General features: G+C 42.4%; 1 protein-coding gene across 1 annotated transcript in view; it reads left to right on the top strand.

Moving 5' to 3' along the window:
* ATG2A (autophagy related 2A) overlaps window positions 1-12649 on the top strand; it is a 2189461-nt gene that overhangs the window by 570798 nt on the left and 1606014 nt on the right. Inside the window, exons 15-16 of the mRNA XM_069207806.1 lie at window positions 4571-4823; window positions 12119-12221. Coding sequence (XP_069063907.1) covers window positions 4571-4823; window positions 12119-12221 — 356 coding nt within the window. The remainder of the gene's footprint in view (window positions 1-4570; window positions 4824-12118; window positions 12222-12649) is intronic.

Genomic DNA, 12649 nt, shown 5'->3' with positions numbered 1-12649 from the left:
CTTAAAAAACAAAAATTAAACTTGTAATTTTTAGTTTTTTAAATGCATGCGTTCGTTCTTTAAGGAAAACGGGCTGCATTTTTTAAAAGAATGATTTCTTTATTAAAAAGCAGTCACAGACATGGTGGTCTGCTGATCCCAGCCGGCCACCATCCCTGTGATTGCAGCAAATCCTAGTTGGTCACAAATAGCGCAACTGCCTCATTAATATTCATGAGGTAGATCTATTTGGGACCCACTACAAATCGCTAATGGGACAGATATCACTTTTGTATATTGCTAATAGTGATTACCAAATTGCAACTTGTAAAAAATCCCTATTTGTTTATCGCTCCTACCAATCTTCTTTCACCTAGCCCTTGCGTCGTTCTCAAGAGCCTACATCCTTTCCTAAGAAAAACTCATTACCTCCCAGTGTATTAGAATAGGGTTAAAAGTTTTCCAAGAAGCCAGCATCTTACAAGGCAGTTTAACTGAGAGTGGAAAAAAATAAACCCTCACAACAAGATTTCACATACATTGTAGAACCTGACCTTCTGATTACAACCTGTCATACAGCCAGTGAGTACCTGCTACTCACCTGTGTCAACCAGGGACTGCAAAAGTCTTGATGCTGTATGTAAGAAATGCAGAGTTCAGCAGCAACCCTGTGGTGAGTAGCAACTTAAAATGCAGTTATTTCAAGATGTGGCCATCAACAGTGTGAGGAAATAGAAAATCAAGCACTTTCCTGAACAATTAAAAAGAAGTGTATCCAATTTTTTGGTACAGTGTGAACAATATTCTAGAATATGACTAAAATCCTCTCTGGATTCAGCAGATCTGGCCAGCACACAATCAATATAGGGCCATGGTACTGCACAGATGCGAATGGCTGCAGATCTTTGGATTGAAGCCAGAGGTACAATTCTGGACATAAGGTTTCCCAAATGATTTGCAAAGACATAAAAGTTCAAAATAAAGAGGCTGCAGAAAGTCATTCCTCTGCTGGATGAAGCAGACTACCTAACAGTAATGAATTTAAATGATACCAGTTTTCATATACCAGTGAATCTGCATCACTGCAAATACCTTAGGGTTTATAACACTCACTATCAAATCAAAGTGTTAACCTGTGGGATAAAGTCACTTTCACGAGTGCTCGCAAACTGTTTTGTGGAAGTAGCTGCCTGCCTCAAGAGACAGTTGATCCAACTACATCTTTTGCATAAACTGTGATTCTCTGTCAGTATTAAAAGAAAATCCTTTCACCTAGCCCCCACCTGTCTTGAAGGCACATATGAATTCCAAATCTTCCCTGGCAGTTCCCACTGGGAAGAGACTTCTGCCAGTGCAAGAGCAAATTGGTCTGTATCAGACATCACCATGGGCATATCTTCAAGGGGGGTAGTTTGGGGTATTACACGCCTGTAGGAAAGTACCATCTTGCCTGGCATGTTACCCCCATTTTTACTTGTGTGTCAGTTTGTTTTTGCCCATCTCACTGGGATCCTGCTAGCCAGGATCCCAGCGCTCATAGTTTGTGGCCTGAATGTGTTCCCTGTGTGGTGCCTAACTGTGTCACTGAGGCTCTGCTAACCAGAACCTTAGTGCTTATGCTCTCTCTGTCTTTAAAATTGTCACTGCAGGCTAGTGACCATTTTTAGCAATTCTGATTGGCACACTGGAACACCCTTATAATCCCCTAGTATATGGTACCTAGGTACCCAGGGAATTGGGGTTCCAGGAGATCCCTATGGGCTGCAGCATTTCTTTTGCCACCCATAGGGAGCTCAGACAATTCTTACACAGGACTGCCACTGCAGCCTGAGTGAAATAACGTCCACGTTATTTCACAGCCATTTACCACTTCACTTAAGTAACTTTATAAGGCACCTATATGTCTACCCCTCACTTAGTGAAGGTGGGGTGAAAGGTTACTAAGTGTGAGGGCACCCTGGCACTAGCCAAGGTGCCCCCACATTGTTCAGGGCAATTTCCCCGGAATTTGTGAGTGCGGGGACACCATTAAATGCGTGCACTACATATAGGTCAATACCTATATGTAGCTTCACAATGGTAACTCTGAATATGGCCATGTAACATGCATCCCAGAGGCTCCAGCATGGACCCCGGGTACTGCCAAACTAGCTCTCTGGGGTTTTCACTGCAGCTACCGCTGCTACCAACCCACAGACCGGCTTCTGCCCTCCTGGGGTCTGGGCAGCCCAACTCTCCCAGAGAAGGCTCTTACCTGAACTTCTGCCCTCTTTATTTCCCGAGGTCTGCACTCCACAAAGAATGGCCCAAGGCATCAGGAGGTTAGTAGTAAACCCTAGAAGAGAAGCACAGAGAAGTGTAGATGAGGCTGAAAGAAGGTGGGTATGAAGCAACACTTTTGTAAAGCCTAAAACTGTTCAATTAGAAGAAAAATAAAACAGAATACTGACACTACTTTCCTTGGTCCTGTGTCACTACCTACCTGTTTTGTCTGTACATACCAATGCGTCGACCGCTGCAAGAGCTAAGTGGTCTTAGAGGCCCTTCAAGAATTGGGAGACAACTGAAAAGAGAGAAAAGTGAGGTTCATTAAAGAGGGCTTGGTGACAGAGACAAGCACCTTACGACTCTTGAGACGACGTTGCAGGGAATCCCGGTGAAGTTATCTGATATGGTACCTACTATATCAGATCTATTTATAGTCTGGGTTCCCACTGCGAATATTGTACACTAGTCACAACTACAATATTCCCTCAGATGTATTGGAACATTTGTTGACATGCCTCATTCTTTTAATGTATGAATATTGGTGTTGCTTAGGCAGGTTGAAGAGACCGTTATGCTCTATAACATATGGAATTATTTAAACCTTGATGCCCTACCCCTGTGTTCACCTGCTCAAATTGTAGTGTGTATGGCCTATAAGGCTACCTTCTTGTAGCGTGAAGAAACCATAGTGAAGAAGGGAAAATTATACTTAAGATTGTAGGTCAAGAAGGATAGGTAGAGCTGAGGGTGGCCTTTGAGAGGCAACACTGGAACGGTAAATGATTCTGATTAATTGATCAACGAAAGGGGCAACAGCTACTGAGTGCTCAGAAAACTCTGTTGGCCCTAGAGGCTTTGTTATTGCACCCAGCATGAGGAACTGTGTGTGAAGTGACTGCACGTATCCTCAAGCACCTGGAGGCAGCAGTCATTACTGGCTAATGTGTGTGCTAGTTCGAAGATTAGTGACCATTGTTAATCCCAGGGCGATATGATGTCAAATTATCATGTTCTTGTGAAGTACTTTACTGCACATTAAACACAGGCAGTTTGGAGGGTGCAGGTGTTTATATGTTACAGAATGTTTGCAGACACTTGGATAAGACATTGATCTTCTTTTTTTTGTCTCATCTCCTCTCCCCTTCTTTTGGGTGTGGACGGGGTATGTCTGGATATCACTTACATTCCAAATTGAATTCGGAGATGTCAGCTATGTGTTTTGAGTGATGCTTTCTTATCCTCCGTATTGTTGCATTGTTGCGATCAGTGATAACAATAGGACAACAAAAAAAGGTTGGTGACTGTGTTCTTCCGAGTCATAGTATTCTCATTCTTCTTGTTGTGTCTGTAAGGAATGCTAGCTCTTAATTAAACACATAAAAAGCTAGCACATCCAAAATAGTATTTGTTTGGGTATAAAACATTTTTCGCAGGATTGCATGTTTATGCACCGACTGTTGGGGTTCACCACTCAGTGTTCTTTCTCTTCCACAGCTATAATTAGTATATTTTCTATTTTTATATTTTATATTGGTATTATTTTCTTATACCGCCTCATTAAGAGTGAACAATGTAAAGCTGACATTTGTTTTACCTTACCTTTCCTTTGTTTTTATACTTTTTTGGGCTACATGTTTTATCTCCTTCATAGAGGTCTAATGGGGTCTTACGCATTCGTGGATGCATCTATTTTTAAGGAATTTGATGAATATAACCGAGATTTAAAAAAATTGTTGTTCACCAATTTTTCCATCGGTGCTTTGGGCCTAGCCACATATGAAGGAGATGATGAGCAGTCTGAGATGGAAAGATAATGGATTATGGCTTCTCACAAGGAATTCACCCTATAAAAGATGCATATCTCTGTGAGGCCGTCCACACATGCATTCAGTTACTCTCAGGGTGTAAGTCCATAATTGATGGAAACTTTCTTTGGGATCTTGTGGCCAGTAATATCGGGGGGGAAATAGGCATAGGGGAAATAATTTACTTTGGTTAAAGCTACACATCAAAGAGCATCTGGATTGATGTCTAGGTAATTAACTTGCAATTGCACCTGCTATTGGTTGATTTGGAGTTCATGAATCTGAGGTTCTTTGTGGCAAAATCTACACCTTAGTGAGCTTTGTTTTATTAGTTAGTACATGTTTCCAACAGAGGAATAAAGCGTTGCTGTGCAGTTTCTGGTCAGAAAGACATTGTTCAAATGGAACGATTTAGGGGCTCATAATAGTGGACACCAAATATATGTCCCTTGTGAGTAAAGATACATTTCTGCTTGCCATGATGTATCTCTTTTTTGCTTTCTTTCTCTTGCTTTCAGGTTGAGTCATCACCATCCACAGAGCGGCAGTTGTTGATAAAGATTGAGGCCTCCAAAGCTCATCTCCGTGTCCTCTTTCCCATCCCAGACCTGAGGCCAGAACTGGTACATCGGCCATGGGCTGAGAAAGCCATTCGCAAGGAGTGCCTGACCTTGGAGTTTAGCGATGTGGACTTTCAGACCAACGTCAGAAGCACAACAGATGTCCAAATGAAACCCACCAAGTTGGAGTTCACTTTCACTGATGTTCATGGTAGGTATAGCACTTGTAATTTTATGTGGTCTCTGATTATTTTCAGGTGGGTAACACCTACACAACAGAAAGGCTATAGAGGTTACATTTTAATATGTAGAAACCTCCTTGTGAAATTTAAAATGTTACACATGAGTGTGTGGATGGGTGGGAGAGGCTTGACTCGAACAGTAATGCACTCTTAAAGAGTTTCCAACAACATTAGAAATCTTCATTTTTAGTCAGTGATGTATTTGTAATACAACACATCACCCGTTGACTTGTCAGTCTACCGCTCCTTCTTACTGATTAGTTGAGTGATATCAGGATAAATACAGTTCTGTGGGAATTGTAAAGCCATCTTTATTTTCTCTTTTTTGTTTAATAAGCTTTATTAATGGTATATGAAAGTAGCAAAATGCCCAGATGTATATAACAGAGATATAACGGAGTAAAAATTCCATAGACCTAAGAGCAAGTAGACAAAAATATATAATGCAGTAAATGAATTTATACAAAATAAAACATATCTCTAAGAAAATACAAAGAAACTAAATGTTTGCATCATATCACTACTAGCATTTTGTATAGTTTTAAATATTCTAGGTAAAGGGAAAGAAAAAGGAAAACAAGCTAAAACTTGTGTCTTGGTGAAAAAGGCACGATGTGGTGTTACTAGTAAAAAGGGAAAAAAAGTGTAATGGGGAAAGGAACTTATTGGAAGGTAAAATAAGAGTTTAAGGAGGTTTAGACACTTCTTAATTTCTTGTGTTAATGGTATTCTTCTACTGTCTAAAGCACACTTTTCAGACCATTCAAGTGGAAGGAAAGGGGTGCAAGCAAATCGGAGCATCCCAACCAAAGACATCAAACGCCTCCAACGTATCCAAAATGCCTCCGCCCGACTGATCCTCGACATACCCCGCCGAAGTCACATCTCCCCTCACCTAAAGGAACTCCACTGGCTTCCGGTAGACAAGAGGATCACCTTTAAACTCCTGACCCACGCTCACAAGGCACTTCACAACACCGGACCCTCCTACCTCAACACCAGACTCAACTTCTACACTCCAACACGTCAACTCCGATCCGCCAACCTCGCCCTCGCCATCGTACCCCGAATCCAGCGCAAGACATCCGGCGGCAGATCCTTCTCCTTCCTCGCCGCCAAGACCTGGAACTCTCTCCCCACATCTCTTCGCCAGACCCAGGACCTCCTCGCTTTCAGAAGGCTCCTCAAGACCTGGCTCTTCGACCGCTAAATCAGCAGCCCCCCCCGCCCCCGCCCTCAGCGCCTCGAAACCCTGACGGGTACATAGCGCGCTCTATAAATACTATGATTGATTGATTGATTGATTGAGTAGCAATCAACACTCTCAAAATGTTCACTAGCCCTTACAGAAGAAGGGCAATCGATTAGTCAAAGTGTTCAATGCTAAAATAGCTCCATCACTGTTGTATGGATCATATATTTTTAATTTAAAAACTATTTTGGTCATGAACACCACATGTATGCAATAGATATGATCCTTGTTCAGTCTTAGGCAGACAACCCCTCAAAGAATGCTATGTCTTGGTGTTCTATCTTTTCAAGCCCTCCATATGGCTGCAACAATAAATTGCCTTTGTGATTGCTAAAGAGCCAACACAGACTTCATCAAGCGGCTTATCTTTGATGAGGTAAATACATACTTTAACGCAAAGGGGAATCTGAACCTTTCGTATTAAAGGACTCAATGGAGGCACACAAACTACTGCAGTTAACTTTTCTTAGTGGTATGCTTAAGGGCATTCGAAAGAGACTAATAAAGAACGCTTTATTAGCCAGACGCCACCAGGAGGATTGTCTGGCATCATCAAAATACAAACATCCAGCTTTGGTGTTAGACTTCTATGACACTGTAAGACAAACATGTAATTCCTCAAATGTGTAAGTTCATGCAAAAATGAAATTAAGATTTAGAATAATGTATATCCCAATTTCCCAAATCAAAGCTTATTGCGATGTAGGCTGTGAGGCTACAAGGATGAGTCAGTAGAACATATTATTTGCCTGTGCCCAAAGCTCTTGGTCATTCAGAAGAAGTATCTATGGAAATATGTTAGAGATTGTAACCTGAGGAGAATAGAAGAGGCTATGAATTTTTGTTTTAATGCTCACAGTAATTCCCTTATTGGTAATATAATGACATTTCTCAATCAAGCCTATTTTTATCTTAAACAAGTTAGTGTCAGTAGTATACTTTATCAGTTGATATAAACATTAATCTGCTTTTTATAATCTCATTGCATTTGTATTTTTACAAGGGGGAATTGGATAATAGAATAGGCTGTTATGTTTTGTTTTTAATGCTCACAGTTTTTTCTTTATTCAGCAGTCTTATCAGATTTCTTGATCAGTCTTATTTTTATCTTAAATAAACAAGTTAACCAGAGTCAATATTCCAACCCATTAGTCGAAGTAAAGCAACTGTCTACAGTAGTATTGTATCTGAATTTTTACAACTGGAGGTGTTTTTTTTTAATAAAGGGGAAATTATCCTAAAATATTAGGAAAGTTATATTGTAGTCAAGTGATTTATACAATCAAGTTGTTAATACTATTCCCACTTCAATAACAAGCAGAGTGCTGGAGCAGGTGTCAGCAGCCTCCCTCCTCTTTGACCCACTCTCTACAGCTGAAGAGAGGTGACAGCTGCCCTGATGCCCTGTTTGCAGTTTCAAATAGGGCAATGAACCAGCTGTCCCAGGCTCCTTTCTCCCTCAACAAACATGAGGATAAAGGTGGCACACGATAATTGTCAGGTGACCGAGTACCCTTTTTGCATTAGTGTGCAGGTAGGTGAGGTAGGAGTCAGCTGCCCATTCCTACTTAACCTGCACCATTTGGGAGACCAGAACAGCCCAGGACAGGTAGTATCTTTCCTAGTGCACGGTTTTTAATTGCAAACCAGGAAATGGGCTCACTCTCTGAGGCCTCCTGAACCCTCCAAAAATGAGGCTGTTCGCAATAGCCAATAGATGCCAGCAAAGGTTGTCAGTGGCTGTTTGCGAGCCATTAATTGAAAAACATACAACAGATTTTCTAGAAAAAAAATAGTTAAACAAATGTCAGTGTTTACCTCTGAGTAAAAAAAAAAAAAAAAAAAAAGCTTCAGCACAAATCCTAAAAAGACCAGAAATTTACTGGTTCAAATACTACCCTTACCTAATAACAGTTTTCGGTTTACAATATAGTTAATTACATCTCTAATAATTAGACATTGGTTGAATTCAAACTGTGAAGGGCAACACCATGAAACACCAAGACGCTCTACCCAAAGTACTTTCATGTGCGGGCATCAAAGGAGTATGTTAAAATAGCTAAAAAATGCCAGTATATTCCCGCCCACAAAAGGAATTGTACAAATGTTATTTCTTTTCATTATCACTTCTTAGTTACACAATCATACACATTTTTATAAATTTATGAATTTATTCAGTTTGTCACATCTCATTTCCACATTCCACAAACTCTTAAATATGCACAGGCTTATTCACATCTCATTTCTATCTTTTCCTATCCTTCTCTCCCTCCCTCTCTTCGTCTCTTGCCCCAACACCAAAGGTAGAGTTTTGTTAGGCTGGTAATATCCTTTTTGGAGTTATAGGTTTTCGTTTTTTATTTAATTAAATCTTGTTGAAATATTCTAAAAATTAACACAAAATAACTCGTAATATAGGTTACATATTAAGGTACAAATGTGGACTCCATAGGTTGAGCCTATATGATATAGAGTATAAAGGTAAAAGATCATAGCATATATAACAGCACTAGTAACAATCCGATTATAAAAGTAGACCTAAATATCGTATATCAGTGGTCGTGGGGTATCTTATAGATAACAGTTCTTAGAAATGGGGTTTCTGGTTGGCTAGGGTCTGCACCCAAGCCAGGCAGAACCCACCCACTCTAGTCAGGGCAAGGGATTTACACGTCCAAGAAAACCCCTGCTCACCCCCTTGGTAGCTTGGCACGAGCAGTCAGGCCTATCCCAGATTCAATGTTTAAAGTGTTTGCACAACACAAACGCACGTGAGGCACTATCCCCACCACAAAGGAAACACAACACAGAGTTATATCAAAATAAACTGTATTGTACACAACACAATTATTAGACCCAACACATGTCAGTAATACCCTGCTACTCAAGCAGTTGTCAGAGCGTAACACAATAGTTATTCTGTAGAACTGGCAGTAGTCACACATAACACACGTTATTTATTATTCTGCAACATAAGCAGTAGTCAGGAATCCCATTACTAAATAAATGCACTTGTCATAGAAATAACATACATGCCCATATCAGGAACATTATAAAAACATATGGCAAGTAATAAGCACAGATTAGCCTGTCATGCCCATAAAAAGAACATCAGCACATAGATATGGCACATCATCCGAAAGGAAAACCAGGTTAACATATTACCCATACGTCCATACTAGGAACAGTCTAAAAACATATGTCCATAACGAGTACCTGTTTTGATGATGGTGAAAGAGGCACCTCTAGTGCCCTGAAGAGAAGAAAGGGGGCCCCTGGCGCTCCACTGCGCAAACGGGGGCCTTGTGATAATTTGGAGGAGGGAGGGTGACCTGCACCCCCTCCTGCTTTTATAACGGGCCCCTCCTGGGACCCGCGATCTCTGCCCCCACCCCAGGCTGCAACTGGCCCTTCAAAGGGGGTGCTTCCCTATGGGGCACGGTAGGGGCCTCACCAGACTCTCACAAGGATCCCCAAAACAACAAAGGACTGTGCGGGGAGCTTCCATCGAGGCTTCCACCCCACCCGTCTCCGTTGGCAGTAGTAACCAGGCACCAAAGTAGGTGCCTGCTTGTGCCCCGGGGGCACTGTAGGAGCATGCTCGCTCCTTTCCTTACTTTTCTTGGTGCCCCGGGGGCAGCGCGATTTCAGCGCACTCGTGAATAAAGCCGGGTCGCGCTGGTTTGACCAGGCAGTAACAACACGCTTCCAAGCGCAAAACACCCATGAAGAAAGCGCTCTCAAGGTGCTTGGGCTAATTTCTGCAGAGCGCTCTCCAGGCGCTCCATGTAAGCACTGCAAAGCGCTCTCCAAGCACTATGTGATGTAATGAAGCACTCCTTGTGCTTTATGCAGTTGCAGGGGTCAGGGGCCACGGCACCCTGCCCCTGGGGGTCAAAGTACAAAGGAAGCACAGGGCGGCAGGGCCCAGTAGCAGGCCAGCACAATGTGAATGCAGGCAGTTCCTCCACATGACCAAGCAGGTCACAGGTCAGCACAGCAGCAGCAGTCCTTGGGGGTTCATGGTGAGTCCCCCCAGCAGCATTCTGTGTCCAGTCCCAAAATGTCACCAAATTGTGGGGAGAACTCCCCTTTTACTTTTACTCAGTTTTACGGTGTGTTAACAAAGAAAGGGAGAGGAGATTACACCCATTTACAACTGGTTTAGGGAGTGCCCCCTCTCTCCTCCAGCAGAGGCTCCAAACATCAGTTTGGGGCAAACTACCCTTTTGTTTGAGGCCAGGGCACAGCCTTTACAAATGCATGTGTGCCCCACCTCTCCCTTCTCTCAGCCCATGAAGACTATTCAGTATGCAAATGCACCTCTGTGACACCTCCACCTTCCCTGTGTACAGGCTGTCAGAAAAGTATGCACAAAGCCCAACTGTCACTCTGCCCAGACTTGGATTGGAGTCAAGCTGCAAAACACCAGAGTCATAAGTACAGAGAAAGGCTCACTTTCTAGAAGTGGCATTTCTGTAATAGTAATAAAAAATCCACCTACACCCGTAAGCAGCATTTCTTACTACCATTATAACCATACCAAACATGCCTATGCTTCCCCTCATAAATCAGACAAAACCCCCTACACATATAGCAGGGCATTTTCAATACAATCCTGTGAGAAGGCAGTATTCACAGCAGTAAGAAACCAAATATGCTGTTTGTCACTACCAGGACAGGCCATGCTACCAGGCACGTCCTGCCTTCTACATACATAGCACCCTGCCCATAGGGCTAGCTAGGGGCCTACCTTAGGGGTGACTTACATGTAGTAAAAGGGGAGTTCTGGGCCTGGCAAGTAAATTTAAATGCCAGGTCCCTGTGGCAGAAAACTGCACGCGCAGGCCCTGTGCTAGCAGGCCTGAGACAGGTTTGAAAGGCTGCTTCAGTGGGTGGCACAAGCAGCGCTGCAGGCCCACCAGTAGCATTTAATTTACAGGCCCTGGGTATAGAGATACCACTGTACAAGGGACTTTTAGGTTAATTAAATATGCCAATTAGCTATAAGCCAATCATACCAACTTTAGAAGGGAGAGCACCTGCACTTTAGCACTGATCAGCAGTGATAAAGTGCTCATAGTCCTAGAGCCAACAGTGAGAAGTCAGAAAAAATAGGAGGAAGGAGGCAACAAGTCAGGGGATGAACCTGCCAAAAGAGCCAGGTCCAACAACGGTAGACAATATATATGTTTAGAAATGGTGACAAAATGTGCACAGTGAAAGTGTAACTCATATGAGCTATTTAAGTACCTCCTTGAAGAAAGATAAAGAGTAGGGAGAAAGGTGACAGAGGAGCGCTCAGATGTGTGGGAGGGGTAGTTGCCCTGTGGTCATGGGAATAGAAAGGTGTATCACCAGCTTAAGTTAAGTTTGTAGAGAACAGGTCCAGGATAGGGGATGGATTCTGTATGAAGTTGTCAAGCATACTCCATATCATCTGTGGTATTTGTGAATTTCCTGGAAAGTTAGCCTGTGCACTGTGTGTGCTTCTGGGATATGTAGCCCAAGCCCACCGGTATGGAATGATACATGGCGAACAGATTTCCATTGTATAGGAATTACTCTGATTGTTAATTAAAGATCCGGAAGTGAAAGGCCAGAGTTTGAGAGTACTAACGTGGATGGTACTTGTGGGCCTAGTGTTATTGTGAGGAAGCCTAAACCAATTGATTTCTTGAACATTCTATTGAGATAAGTAGTAATTTTGTCCCAATAAGTTTTAAGAAATTTACATTCAGCCAGAGGCTAAACTTCCAGGAAATTCACAATTTGTTCTAGGTGTTCCTGGGATTCTTTGGAAGTCCAACATGAACTTGTATCTAGTATTTTTGATTTAAATAGCTTATTGAGTGTACAGTAAATTAGCGGTGTCAATAAAGGTTTGATCTCTGTAAGTAATGAGAATTTTATTCTGGAGTGCTTAAGAGTAGGTTTTCGTCCTGAAGGACCTTCAGCATCTGTAGAACGTCTCTTTTGCTTCCCAGTGACTGTGCTTTGCCCTCTTTTTAGGTGTATATGATGATGGAGAGAAGAATGCAGTTTCTTGTATTAGAGTTAGCAAAGCTCTTGACTCGTCATCAAAATCTGGGGGAAAGAAATATATTTTTCCAAGGTAAGTCTCCTTCTACCTCTTTTTCAAAGCATCTAACATGAGTGTTTGTTGATATGGCTTCTCATGTCATCGGTGCTCTAAACACACTCCATTCCACAGGGGCAGCTCCTGATAGGCCTAGGCAGTGAAGAACAAGAGATGTTAGGGCGTGCTTGAGCTATGTCTATTTACATGCTTCAGAGTATGCCAACATCTATTTTCACTTCTTTGTGAGAATGTCTTCATCTACCCTTTACCTGCCACTGCTGAAAGCCTGGATATGTCAACTAGATCCTGTTAGAAATGGGGTCTCTAGTTGCCAGGCTAGCTTGAATCCAGTGGCACAGTGAGAAACTGATGTCAGCTCGCCCGGATGGCCCCTAAATACGACCCGCGATGTCCTATCCGGCGACCACAATGCCAACAACGGATGCGGAGTTGACTGATGC

Source organism: Pleurodeles waltl, chromosome 9, assembly GCF_031143425.1.
Source record: "Pleurodeles waltl isolate 20211129_DDA chromosome 9, aPleWal1.hap1.20221129, whole genome shotgun sequence".
NCBI classification, from domain to species: Eukaryota; Metazoa; Chordata; class Amphibia; order Caudata; family Salamandridae; genus Pleurodeles; species Pleurodeles waltl.
Note: the sequence above shows the minus strand (reverse complement) of the source record. Positions and strands in the feature narration are given on the sequence as shown.